This window comes from Mercenaria mercenaria, chromosome 1 (genome assembly GCF_021730395.1).
Source record: "Mercenaria mercenaria strain notata chromosome 1, MADL_Memer_1, whole genome shotgun sequence".
In the NCBI taxonomy this organism is placed as follows: Eukaryota; Metazoa; Mollusca; class Bivalvia; order Venerida; family Veneridae; genus Mercenaria; species Mercenaria mercenaria.
In genome coordinates this window covers 9195157-9209815 of record NC_069361.1, presented here as the reverse complement: position 1 = coordinate 9209815, position 14659 = coordinate 9195157, and the positions used below count along the sequence as shown (strand labels likewise).

Below are 14659 nucleotides of genomic sequence, written 5' to 3'. Positions count from 1 at the left end.
TCTACTACCTCAGGTTGTCAGTACAGGTCTACTACCTAAGTCTGAACATGAAATGTTACAGTTAAATGGTAATTTAATCTGTACATGAAATATTACAGTGAAATGTTCACTTAATCTAAAAGTTACACATTTTGCAGCAACACCACATATTATGGTAAAACTTTATTTGAAAATTAACAATCAGAAAAAAAGGTCAAAACAAAAAATGCTGCCAGAGCATCAGTTTTGGTGATTTTGCTTGAGACAAGTACTCCTTGGTAAGGGTTTGGTATATGTAGTGCATATTGTTCAACAGAAATGACAACAAACAAAACAAGATGGTATATGTTTCAATGCCAGACGCATATATGAAAACTGTACAGAATTAAGTAAGTTTTTGCTGTTGGTTTCCATGGTTTCTGGAATTTTTCCTAAATGAACACTTCACAATAATTCTGCAATAAAGCTATATTATGTGATTCATATATCAGAATTTATGAGAGAATTAAAACTTGTTTGTCTCCTGTTATGGTAGTTTCGTAGATCTATACGGTTTGTTGCTGCCGTTATGTGTATCTATACAGTTTTATGAGGGAAGATATTCAGAAATTTTATGACGTCTGACGGGCTGAGTAATGGGAATATGCTTCTAGATTTCTTTCCAGACAAGATTGTAAGCATACAGGTCTCCACTTCTAGGCATTTAACATAACGTTCATGGCCATTTTTGTTATATTCATTTGATAATTTTTCACAGTAAATATCTACTGTGTACGTAAATTAGTTTATACTTTGATTTCCATCGGAATAATAGTTAGGTAACTACGACATGGTACCAGTCCCGTTCTTGACAAAATCCAAAGCTAGCAAGAAGACTTTGTTTTATGTCCCAGTCATACAAAAAAAAAAAGAAATGGCATGTTTTCTTCAATGCTTGCTCAAGTGCTTACAAATTCCATATTGCAGTGTTTGTTTAATTATGTACATTGACATAAAATGTATAGAAGTCGTTGAATATATATAGTTGTATGATAACTACAATGACCAGTTGTTTGCAATTTCAGACATTATCAGTTGGGCATGCATTGAATGATGACCAATGGCATACTGTGTATGTAAAGAGAAGAGGACAGAAGTTAGAGCTGAGAATTGACAACAGTCGACCAGTTGAAGGTCTAGTTTTCAGATCTATATCATTTGTGTGTAAATGTTAGCAAAAATGGCAGCAGAAAGTCAAAATTGCTGTTGTAGCCAAACCAGAAATATTTACCCTAATTTCCTGCCAACAACCTCAGCTTGGTATGACCGGAAAGGTTTAATAAAAAAAGCTTCTGCAAATAATCTTTGTGTTTTGTATGAATCACTAACAGTGATACAGATTTTTTTATGCCCCGGCATCTACTGATGCGGGAGGCATATAGTGATTGTCCTGTCCGTCCCTCCGCAGCTTCCGTCTGTCCATACGAGGTTAACCAAATGGGACCGTTTCGTCTAGCATCAATACCGCTTACAAGAATGAACTGATACTAATACAGATGTAACCTGTGACCATTCCTCATCTTCAATCATCACCTGACCTCAGTTTGACCTTGACCTCCTTTTAGCCTTAGAGTTACCTGAACCATAAGGTGCAAAATCTATCGACAAGGATGCCACCCAGGGGGCATCAAGCGTTTATTGAACGCAGCTCCTTGTTTTTTCTATGGTCTCCACTATGGACATATTTCGAGGGAGTGCTTGTACCATTACTATTTTGATTGCTATTTTTGAAAAGCATAAACTACGGTTATGAAGACACAGTCACTTTAGTCTTGAAAATCATAATTATATTCTACAAGATTAATCTTAGGTTGGACACAACATAATAGTTTTGTTGTATACACTGCAGTGACGGCTCCAGTAGTTTTGGTACCGAACAAGACATAGACCTGGGGGATTTCTATAGGAAATTACTTAATTAACATGCACATTGAAGTGTTTAATGTTTTTAGTCCAAGATGTGAAATATTCAAATCATTTCCTTCAACTGATTGCCTTTTTATTCATTATCATTGAAATAGAAAGAAAACATATTATGCATGAATATTAATGTTTATTTATACTTACAGATGTTATTCCACATATAGCACCAACTGTACGAGTGAAGCAGATGGTGCTGGGTTCTATGGGACCTTTATTATCAGGTATGCATATGCTCTGTTCATAAGAATCTGATGAAACATGGTTGGCTATTTAATGTGGTCCATGTCACAGGATAACTGTATTGATAGCAGATATGAATGTCTATGTCTGGATGCATGGTAGAATCTCAAACTAAATCTGCACAAATGATTCCTAAACGATGTGTCAGGTACAAGAGCCATGTATAGCTCAAAGGTTACGGTACCAGTGTGAGATTAAAGTGTCATTATTTACAGGACACACTGCTTATTCTTTACAGAGAAAGTAATCTTGTCCTTTGTTCATATTTCCAGTTGTATTATCTATTATTTTATAAGGAAGATAAATATTTAAAGAATGTCTGGGAAGATACTGATTTCTTAAACAAAATCACTATATTCTTACTTTATAATGTTCCCTCTGTCTGGCCAGGGTAACATCCTGGAACATGCTATTTATGACAGGGAAGTGTTAAAACAAGTTAGTCTGTGGAATGGAAACATGTCTGACTACCCTTTGTTGGTTCTGTGTGCATTCCCTGTAGAGCCATGAGACATAGAAACAAAAAAACTTTCAACATATTTTAATATAGAATTGATTATTGAGAAAATTTGAATAAGTTTATACACTTTATACACTTGATGATTGTGATCTATATTCAAACTAGTACTCACACCTTAGGATAAATACTTGATTAGACCTGGTTAAATAAAGATCCAGTCTAGATTCAGGTAGCAACCTTCTTTCCAGGAGTTGGGTACTCTTACCACCCCTGCACTGCTGGACCTTTTTTGAACTAGTTATTTTTTCTTTAGATTTTACAGTGTCCTCAAGATCTTCACAGAAGTCAAATAGTATGTCAGGGGGAATGCAGAACGATGCTCCAATACGGCAGCACCCTTGGTTTGTTGGAGCCATGCAGCAGTTTGTCTATAACGGAAACCATTTCTTTGATATGGCCAGGGAGACAGATGGAGAATACATTGAAAACATTGATGTTACTGCAAGGTAAATAGTCTCTTACACAAATAGATCAGAAGTTTATAGAACAGTTCAGTCTACTTTCTAGGTAAAATCATTGTTCTTTGCTTTTATGGTAAACAATTAAAAAAAATTTTCACATACAGTGCAATAAGATTTATTCAAGTCAAATCAAAAATTTCCTTCTGCCATTCCTTATACCTTTAGAATTATATTTTACCTATAACTTAAGAGGACATTGACAAGAATAACTTTTATGTTGTATGGGATTCAAACTATAAATTTATTATTTCAAGGAAAAATGACGTGTATATTGATGTTTTGATTTCTTACAGGTTCGATGATGGAAACCTACAAGTTCACAATGCCATTACATTTGAATCTCAAGAGGCCTATGTTACCTTGCCACATCAACTTCTTAAATCAAATAGTCTTCATTTCTCATTTAATTTCAAGTTCAAAACCCAACAGCGAGATGGGCTCATTCTGTTTTCTGGGTTAGGACCAGACTTTCTAGCAATAGAATTGTACCAAGGGTTTTTGAATTATATTTATGACATGGGCGGAGGAACAAAGAGAATTCTAGTCAATACACCAGAAGCATTAAATGACAATAAATGGCATGATGTTTCTCTGTTCCGTCCCCAGATGGATCAGCAGCAAATACGTGTTGATGATAACCCTGCAACGGTTGAAGATATGAAAGGATATTCTGCCAGACATTTTGATTTAAAAGGGCCATTATACATAGGCGGTTTAGTGAAGTCACGATTTTTCTCTCTGTCTGTGAAGATTATGTCAAGAAATGGATTTCTAGGATGTATTGCATCGTTTGATATAAACGGAGAGAATATTAATATCCTGGAAGCAGCAACATATGTTGAGCAGACGTCAGCACATTCAGTCACTAGTGGATGTTCAGGTATGCATTCAAATGCACTGTACTTTTTAATATTACTGTTTGTACTTTTTCAAGGATATGAAATCTTTCTGTTCTGAGAATTCAGTATGACTCCCCTTAGTCATCAAGATCTTAATTAATCGCAATTAAACAGAAGCCTAGCAATCATGCTTCTGCTGTATTTGCTATTATTGATGTAGTCACACCAACATCAAACTTTCCTACCAGAAGAAGAAAACTCCAGACATTGTTTTTATCACAGATGGAATGGTAAGGCAAGCAAACTTGCCTGCTTTTTTTTTTCAAATAAAAAGTGTTTCATTAAATTGCGGAAAGTGGCGACTTATTTTAGCTGGGCAGCAAAAACCACTTCGCAACAGCATGCCTTAGCCTTGGAATAGACCAAATATTTAAATGTTTCTGAAAAGTATAGCTGTGGATTATAACATTCTGACAGGCAGATATGCAAGCAATAAATTACAGTGTCAAAACTAATACCTCAGAATTCCACATAGCAAAATGATACAGAGATGGAACTGATTGTTGTGACAACCAGTGCCAGCATCTTCTGCAATCAGTGTAACCTGAACATTGCAGAGTCATCAGGTTTCATTCAAGCATTTAAATTTTTAGTTTATTGATTGAATGAATCTGATTTTCAAAGTATTACATAAATCTCAAGTCCAGTTCCTAGAAAAATCTAGTAGTGAGTCTTGGCCCTAGTTGAGTTTGAACCCAAGACCTCCTGGTTGAGCAGTTAGTTCAGACCCATGACCTCTTTGTTGAGCTGTTAGTTCAAACCCAAGATCTCTTTCTTGAACTGTTAGTTCAAACACAAGATCTCCTTGTTGTGCAGCTAGTTCTAATGTACAACCTCCTGGCTGAGCAGTTAGTCCAAACCCATGACCTCCTGGTTGAGCAGTTAGTTCAGACCCAACACCTCCTGGTTGAGCAGTTAGTTCAGACCCAACACCTCCTGGTTGAGCAGTTAGTACAGTAAACCTCGCTTATAAGGAACAGCTTTGGACCTCTAAAAATTGTTACCTCTAAAAATTGTTCTTATAACCGAGGTTCCTTATATCCGTATAGCGAACTAGTTCCTTGTAACCGGGGTTTGTATAACGAACACAGTTTGTATAGCGAACACTATTTGACTGATGTTTGAAAAGTGCCATTTGTTCACACCCTGGGTTGACCATGAATCTTTATATGAGAAAGCTGCGAGTCTAGTACCAGTCCTTTCCTGGAGAGATGGTAAGGTAAACTGACTGCATGTATTTGACTGAAATAGTGTTGAAAAAAGGCGTTAAACCTACTATGACAAAATTTACGTTGGTTAGAATGACCGTAATTTGTGTTTATTTTTTGTTGTTTTTTTTAGCTCACATGTCACAAAGTGACAATGTGAGCTTTTGTGATCGTGCAGCATCCGTCGTGCGTCCGTGCGTGCGTAAACTTTTGCTTGTGACCACTCTAGAGGTCACATTTTTCATGGGATCTTTATGAAAGTTGGTCAGAATGTTTATCTTGATGATATCTAGGTCAAGTTCAAACTGGGTCAACTGCGATCAAAAACTAGGTCAGTAGGTCTAAAAATAGAAAAACCTTGTGACCTCTCTAGAGGCCATACTTTTCAATGGATCTTCATGAAAGTTATTCAGAATGTTCACCTTGATGATATCTAGGTCAAGTTCGAAACTGGGTCACGTGCCCTCAAAAACTAGGTCAGTAGGTCAAATGATAAAAAAACCTTGTGACCTCTCTAGAGGCTATATTTTTCATGGGATCTGTATGAAAGTTGGTTAGAATGTTCATCTTGATGATATCTAGGTCAAGTTCGAAACTGGTCAACTGCGGTCAAAATCTAGGTCAGTAGGTCTAAAAATAGAAAAACCTTGTAACCTCTCTAGAGGCCATATTTATGAATGGATCTTCATGAAAATTGGTCAGAATGTTCAACTTGATGATATCTAGGTCAAGTTCGAAACTGGGTCATGTGCCGTCAAAAACTAGGTCAGTAGGTCAAATGATAAAAAAACCTTGTGACCTCTCTAGAGGCCATATTTTTCATGGGATCTATATGAAAATTGATTAGGATGTTCATCTTGATGATATCTAGGTCAAGTTCGAAACTGGGTCAACTGCTATCAAAAACTAGGTCAGTAGGTCTAAAAATAGAAAAACCTTGCGACCTCTCTAGAGGCCATACTTGTGAATGGATCTTCATGAAAATTGGTCAGAATGTTCAACTTGATGATGTCTAGGTCAAGTTCAAAACTGGGTCATGTGCTTTCAGTAACTAGGTCAGTAGGTCAAATAACAAAAAAACCTTGTGACCTCTCTAGAGGCCATATTTTTCATGGGATCTGTATGAAAATTGGTTAGAATTTTTATCTTGATGATATCTAGGTCAAGTTCGAAACTGGATCAACTGCGGTCAAAAACTAGGTCAGTAGGTCTAAAAATAGAAAAACCTTGTGACCTCTCTAGAGGCCATACTTTTCAATGGATCTTCATGAAAATAAGTGAAAATGTTCACCTTGATGATATCTAGGTCAGATTTGAAACTGGGTCATGTGTTGCCAATAACTAGGTCAGTAGGTCAAATAATTAAAAAACCTTGTCTGTTTGAGCAGTTAGTTCAGATCCAAGACCTCCTGGTTGATCAGTTAGTTCAAACCCAACACCACCTGGTTGAGCAATTAGTTCAAACCCAACACCTCCTGTTTGAGCAGTTAGTTCAGATCCAAGACCTCCTGGTTGAGCAGATAGTTCAAACCCAACACCACCTGGTTGAGCAGTTAGTTCAAACCCAATACCTCCTGTTTGAGCAGTTAGTTCAGACCCAAGACCGTCTGGTTGAGCAGTTAGTTCAGATCCAAGACCTCTTGGTTGAGCAGTTAGTTCAAACCCAAGATCTCCTGGTTGTGCAATTAGGTCAGACCTAAAACCTATGAGTTACACAGTTAGTCCAAGCCCAAGAACACCTGGTTGAGCAGTTAGTTCAAACCAAACACCTCCTGGTTGAGCAGTTAGTTCAGATCCAAGACCTCCTGGTTGAGCAGTTAGTTCAAACCCAAGAACACCTGGTTGAGCAGTTAGTTCAAACCCAAGACCTCCTGGTTGAGCAGTTAGTTCAAACCCAAGAACACCTGGTTGAGCATTTAGGTAAAACCCAAAAATACCTGTTTGTGCAGTTAGTTCAAACCCAATAACACCTGGTTGAGCAGTTAGTTCAAACCCAAGACCTCCTGATGGAGCAGTTAGTTCAAACCCAATAACACCTGGTTGAGCAGTTAGTTCAAACCCAATAACACCTGGTTGAGCAGTTAGTTCAAACCCAAGACCTCCTGATGGAGCAGTTAGTTCAAACCCAAGAACACCTGGTTGAGCAGTTAGTTAAAATCCAAGACCTCCTAGTTGAGCAGTTAGTTCAAACAAAAGAACACCAGGTTGAGCTGTTAGTTCAAACCCAAGAACACCTGGTTGAGCAGTTAGTGCAAACCCAAGAACACCTGGTTGAGCAGTTAGTTCAAACCCAACACCTCCTGGTTGAGCAGTTAGTTCAGATCCAAGACCTCCTGGTTGAGCAGTTAGTTCAAACCCAAGAACACCTGGTTGAGCAGTTAGTTTAGATCCAAGACCTCCTGGTTGAGCAGTTAGTTCAGGCCCAAGACCTCCTGGTTTAGCAGTTAGTTCAGATCCAAGAACACCTGGTTGAGCAGTTAGTTCAAACCCAAGACCTCCTGTTTAGCAGTTAGTTCAAACCCAAGAACACCAGGTTGAGGAGTTAGTTCAAACTCAAGACCCTTTGTTTGAACAGTTAACACTATCAACTAGATTTGCAGCCCATGTTGAAAAGTATGAACACTTTGCATACCAACTTAATGTCTTTTTCCTTGTTTACCATCTTAATTTAAACAACAAGATATATCTGTTCTTTCTTTATAGTATACTATATGTTGAATTGTGTTTTTACTTTTCAATAAACTAAATGCAATGCGCACAGGTTATTATTGGAGACATTGTTTTTAGTCAATTCATATATCAAGCCATCCATCTGTCTCAAAAGTGTATCTGTTCTGTATTTTTTATCTTTTGTGGGATTAGCAAAAAACTTTGCACAAATCTTTGTCATTAGAGTTCAAGGTCAAACTGAAGAGGGAGTGTTTTATGTCCACTGCATAACTCTGTGAAGGAGTTTCAAATGATTAAAGAGTTGATATACAGAATACATTTTCCAGCCATGTCTGCTTCACAAGCTTTTACTCCAGTGAAGGATGATTTGTAATTCATTATTTATGCCTGTTTTGCAAAAACAGATATATTCTATGATGGTGCTTATTTTTGCCTGCCCTTCTGTCTGTCCATCCATCTGTCAATCTGTCATATTTCATGTCAGGAGCATAACTCAATAACCATTCACGATATTGACTTGAAACTTGGTGTAGAGGTATGTAGGTGGCAATAAGATGATAAGCAGGCTGTTAGGACAAAGGTCATGGTTGCAAATGGAGCTCAAAGGTCAAAATTGTCCTATTACCTTCTTTCATGGCATATTGATAGGTGGTAATGAGATGATGTTCAGAGTGCATGAACCAGGACTGTAGATCAGATGTCAAGGTCATAGCAAGGTCAAATCAGTCAGTCATACTTTGTGCAATGAGCGCAAGTTAATAACCATTCAAGGTATTGACTTCATACTTGGCATATAGGTATAGGTATACTTTGACCTTCAAAAATGACCTTTGGGCGAGTTCATTAACTAAGGTGGATCTGGTATTCGGATCATCTCGGCTGATGATTTACGTAAGAAATAGGTATATAATGTAAGAAATTAACCGAGTTGCGATCAAAGACTGCACAGTGTATTGATAAGTGTGATTGCCCCTGATACATGGCATGCATGTAACCTGTGGGTTCGAACTTGGAACCCCAACAGAATTTCATTTTATTGTATTATGAATTATAATTCAAAAAGTACCTATCATATTTTATTGCCTGGACTTTGATATTTACTGTTTTGAATTATTTTCTTCATTTTTTCCCATTCGTTTTCTTTTATATTTTTTTTTCTCTCACAATTTATTTCATATCAGAAAAAATATTATTTCAATTCACAAACAAGGTTAATCCTCAGATTCGCTGGCAGTGTCGGTTTACGAATTGTCCATTGAATCATCAACGTTAATAACGACTTTCATGAAAAAAGCTAGATATTATACAATGTAGTTATCAAAAAAAAAAAAGTCTTACCTTTCCGGGATTCAAACCCAGACCTACACCTAATACATTGTATGCGACGTTCACTCTAACATACTGCGCCAATGTGACAAGTTTAGTACGTCCGATTGATTGGTGTCTTATATGTATAAAATATATATTCAGTAAACTATAGCACCCCTTTACTTAGATTAGTTCAATATAAAAAGTACATTTACGCCCGAATGCACAACGTATATCTATAAGTTGTGGTGTGATGATGTGCAAAGCAAATGAACTTGGTTAGTGGGTCAAAGGTCAAGGTCAAAAATTGGGTTCAGATCTGTTCTTTTATTTTGTGTTCTGAGCACAACTTCAAAACTATTCAAGATATTTACTTCGAACTTTTAATATGGGTGGGTGCTGATGAGTTGATATTAGGAGTACAGTTATACACATTACTCCACCCCCATCCCCACCCCCAAAAAATCACTTTTATTCTTGAGGAGTGCAACACAATACACATATCCCAACTACTCAATTCCCACTTAACCCCTCCCCCCCCCCCCCCCCAAAAAAAAACAAAAAACAACACACACACACTTTTATATTCTTACACATGAACTTGGTTGTTAGGACAAAGTTCAAGTCCCAAACTGAGTTCATATTACTCTCCCCACTCCCCCGCCATCAACACACACATTGAGCTCCCACCTAAAAAAAGTCTTTAGTTTTCTATGCCTTTGTATTCCATCACCACCACCGCATAAAGCCCCCAACCACCCTACCACTGCCACAGTTTTACGTCCTCCTCTGATAAATAATTACCTGGACAAGGGCTCAAAAGCTTTTACTGCTGGTCAAATTTGCTTTGTTGAAATTTGAAAATTTGATAAATTAGAATATACTGAATATAAATTTTTAATTAAAAGTTTTAAGAATATGAAAATTATTTATTTATGGTTTCTTTGGCAATGTCACTATATAGCAGCCCAACATCATTATGACACCGTCATGCCAAACAAAATTAATACAAGTGATTCTGTGTTTCTTGATCATATGCCTTTCTTGAAACAAATAAAATCTTTTCATGTAATATCCCTGTGGTATTGATGAAATATAGGAGCATAGATCTGTATCAGAGAGTTCTTTCTTTTTCAAAATGTGGACTTTATTGCCATCTGACATATGATCTGCAAAAATCAGTGATAGAAATACTGTTTAGCCTTATATAGCGTATATGTCTTTTCTTTGATTTTCAGTTCAAAACATGAAACGTTATCGCTGATCTCCATTCAAAATTTATTTTCAGACAATGTTCAAAACAATTTGCTTGCCAGACATTTTAATGATATCACTTATCCAACACTGATTTTCATATCAAACAATTATCAAAAGAGACAAATTTGGCCAGATGATGTCACATTACATTGCTATGGGGACTAGCATTTCCTTAAACTATGTCTGAGGATAAAAACATTTTGAAAATTGAATAAAATATTCCCTCATCTACATAATAAAATACTTTCTTAGATTTTTTCATAATTTGTGAAGAAATGAGAGCACTTTAACATGTATTTATTGTACACCCCTGATAATCAGCATATGTGCGTAATGTAACTTTCAGCTATATTGGCTCAAGGTCAAGGTCTGTTTCGTTACCAAATGCAAGCATATGAAAACAGACAAAAGTTTTTATTTTCAGACACAGAAAATTTATTTTTTGCTGTCAGTCTGAGAAATATATATCTGTTTAGGTATGAAGTACTTTAAATGTGCTCTATATTCTTGTATATCAGATATGAAGTCACATGAAGTGTTTTTTTTTTAATTCAGAATATTTAGAATATAACCCCTATATACAGTAGAAACTCCGAAAACCGGACCCTGTCCGGACCAAGTCAAAAGTCCGGTTTTCAGAGGATTCCGGTTTTCAGAGGCTTCTGCACAAATTTCTGAGAAGATTTCTATATGTCTATTCTTATTTATTTAATCTGACTGTATCATGTTAAATGTCTTTTAGGTTTTTTCTTTTCCCAAATTTGCATTGTATCTCTGTGTTATATATTAAAACTGAATTATTTCTAACAGAAAAACCACTTAAAATGATACTTTATAATGAAAAAATGTTTCCCATATCGTGGCGATATAAATAGTCTAGCTCCTATAAGTCATGGAACATGCATCATGTGACTATCAATATTTAATACATTGTAATTAATACCAATAATAATTAATAAGAATTTCATATAAAAAAATGTAATTATATGAAAAATCACTTGTACACCATTCTCCCTATTGGATTAAAATGTTTTGAACTTTATAAGCTATCTTTTATAGCTAATATACAAAATGCAAACACACAAATGTTTTTCACACCTACTTAGGTAACATTTTTGTTGTCACCTTTACTTTACTTTATTTACATAATGATTCAGGCCTCCGGCCCATAACATGTTAAATAGAAACAACTGAATTATAATGCACCGTTTTAGTTAACAACAAAATCTAGACGATTATTTGTTATACAGGAGTACATATATTAGAACAATATATAACAGCAAATTTACGTATTGTTAGGCAGTCTAGATATGTTTCATGTTCAAAGTATGACTTATAATGCTTGTAGTAAAACAGCTTAGATGAGCTGTTGAGACTTGCTCTCCAGGTTTGCAAATATTGATCTTTCAGTCTGTCTACGAAAGTTCTTATAAACTGGTTTTCATTTGCTACACACTGTTGATCCCAGATGTAACCGAAACCGTTTTCATACAATATATTTTTGACCTTAGATGCCCAATTTACATTACCTATATTATCATAATAACGCTGCATCAAATAACACTTTTTAACCTATCTGTTTTCAGGGATTTTTAAAATCTTTAACCAGTATTTTATAACACGTTTAGTAGATTCTAGCCATAACGGTAATCTTCCGCAATCTCCTAGGACGGCTGCATTACATGAATTTTGATATACGCACATGTAACGTTTGCAAGCATATCTATGCACTATTTCTGTACTTTCTCTAGGTTCAAATCCCCATATTTCTGACCCATACAGTAAAATTGGTAGTATTTTGGTATAAAAAAATTTGAAAAATATGGATTTTGGCATCTGGCCACCTTTGTATAGTGTTTTTAGTAATGAAATCAGTACTTTTTTCCCTTTAGTTGCTAATTCAGATGCCATTTTATTGTAAGAAAGACATCGACTAAACGTTACACCGACATAAGTAAATGAGTTAACACAGCTTAAAGGATATCCATTGTAGTACCATCTCTCAGAATTTGAAAGTTTTCCTCCTCTTTTAAAAGCCATTATTTTTGTTTTGTTAACATTCACTTTTAAGCAACTACTTAAACAAAATTCGTACAACATGTCTAATTGGCATTGAAGGCCTATGACTGTGTCCGAAATCAGTGCAACATCATCAGCAAACATAAGAATAGGGATTTCTGTAATATCCGGAAATAGTTGTACTCCTCTTACATCACTTGTTTGTATCATTTCGGCCAGTTCATTGATGAAAAATTCCTCTATAGTTTTCCGGTTTACTTGGGTCTCCTTTCTTAAACAAGGGAACGATTATAGCACTGCTCCATTCTTCTGGAAATTCCCCTTTGAAAAATAACCTATTGAATAGACGATTTAATATTGGCAGAATAATATCTACTGAGTATATAAATATCCCGGGCGATAGTTCATCTGGGCCTGCGGCTTTTTCTTCTATAAGGGCTTTGACACTATTCAAAACTTCTTCCTCTGTTATTTCAGAATTAAATATATTTTGTAACTCGTCTAAATCAGCATCATCATCCATTTTTATGTCATTATCAATATTTTCTTCATTTTCTATGCTAAATAGACTTTCAAAATAAGTCTTCCATTGTTCATTGGGTATATCATTGTTTGTTGGGTGTTTGTTTGAAAAAAGTTTCAATTTCTTCCAAAATGATTTTGGGTTGTTGATAGATTCTACTAAGTCATTCAGTTTAGTTTTGTAATACGTATTTTTCTTGGCTTCGCAAAAAGTTTTAAACGAAGTTCGTGCTGATTTATATTCATTTAAGTAACGAATTTTTCTGTACTTTCTAAGGTTAGCAAATTTCAGTTTTTGTAGTGTATGACACTCTATATCAAACCAAGGTGGCTGTGATGTGGAGTATTCTTTGTTCGTTTTAATACAACACTGTGCACTTTGTTTTAAAATGCCTTTTATTTCTGAAAGTATGATACTTGTATCTGTACTTTTATTGTCAATTAAACTCAGTATCTCGTGCATTTTATCATTTGACAATTTTTCTTCCAAGGGTCTAATAAAATGCTTTTTATTTAAGTCGCTAAAATTATACTTTGTTTTATTTCCCTTCAATTTATCTTCTTTGTGCTCTGTTTCATTACTCAAGCAAAGTTTAAACAACACTTCTATTGGAAAATGGTGTGATTCAGTTCTATCTCCAACATCAAAGCTTATTCTTTTCAAAATTTCCCATGGACACATAAAATAATCTATAACACTGTTACCTAATGGCCCTACGAATGTAAAATGAGGACCATTTGTATCTGCAATAACTCTGCCATTTGCAATTAAAAGCGAGTAAGCCTTGCAGAAATTCAGAAGTTTTTCTCCAGCACTATTACAAACTTGGTCACATGAAGATCTTGGTAAATAAAATTCATTAATAATGTCGTCATATTCTAACAATTCTGGAGGGGTATTTTCGAACTCTGTATAATCCTCTTTTTCAGCAGTTCTTGCTTTCAAGTCATCGTAGACACAAATGTATAGTTCATGTAGATTAACATCTGGTTCGTTAAGGTAATCTTCAAACAGTTCTAAACCTTTGTTATATTCATGTTTATACGAATTTGAGAAATCTGGCGGAAGATATGCAAAACACATTAGAACATCCTTCTCAATGTTAAATAAACGTTTGTCTATTCAGAGATATATACAAAATTTACAACTAGATTGCACTCGCTTTACAAATTTTAATATAGATTTTTTGACAAATACTGAGATACCTGCCATATTGTCTTCCTTATTTTTCATACTTAAATGCATCTACAGTAAACCCTTGATAATCAGCAAACAAGAACTCTATACTGTCCTCGGATTGTGTCCAAGTTTCGAGTAAACCAAATATATCAAACGTTTTGAGGTACAATGTAAAATCTGAAAATTGTAATTTGTTCAATAAACCTTCAAACCTTCAACATTCCAGCAAGCTAATTTGATATTCGCATTTATTGGGCTTTGGCCTGAATCCTATAGGTTGTGGGTATCAATGGGACTATCATTGATTACACTTGCTATTTGGACACTAGTGTCATGGATATAAGTATCTTCACTGTGATTATTATCCCCCGCCGATGAAATCGGGAGGGGGGTATTGAAATGGCGTTGTCCGTCCGTCAGTCCGTCCGTCCGTC

The 14659-nt window shown here is 35.6% G+C and overlaps 1 protein-coding gene across 5 annotated transcripts in view; it reads left to right on the top strand.

Annotated features, from left to right (window-relative positions):
* Positions 1-14659, top strand: part of LOC123524527 (neurexin-1-like) — a 201554-nt gene that overhangs the window by 153130 nt on the left and 33765 nt on the right. For all 5 annotated transcript variants that reach the window (XM_053539344.1, XM_053539332.1, XM_053539342.1 and 2 more), the window contains 4 exons: positions 1044-1152; positions 2088-2162; positions 2955-3147; positions 3456-4042. In XM_053539344.1, the coding sequence (XP_053395319.1) occupies positions 1044-1152; positions 2088-2162; positions 2955-3147; positions 3456-4042 (964 nt within the window). The remainder of the gene's footprint in view (positions 1-1043; positions 1153-2087; positions 2163-2954; positions 3148-3455; positions 4043-14659) is intronic.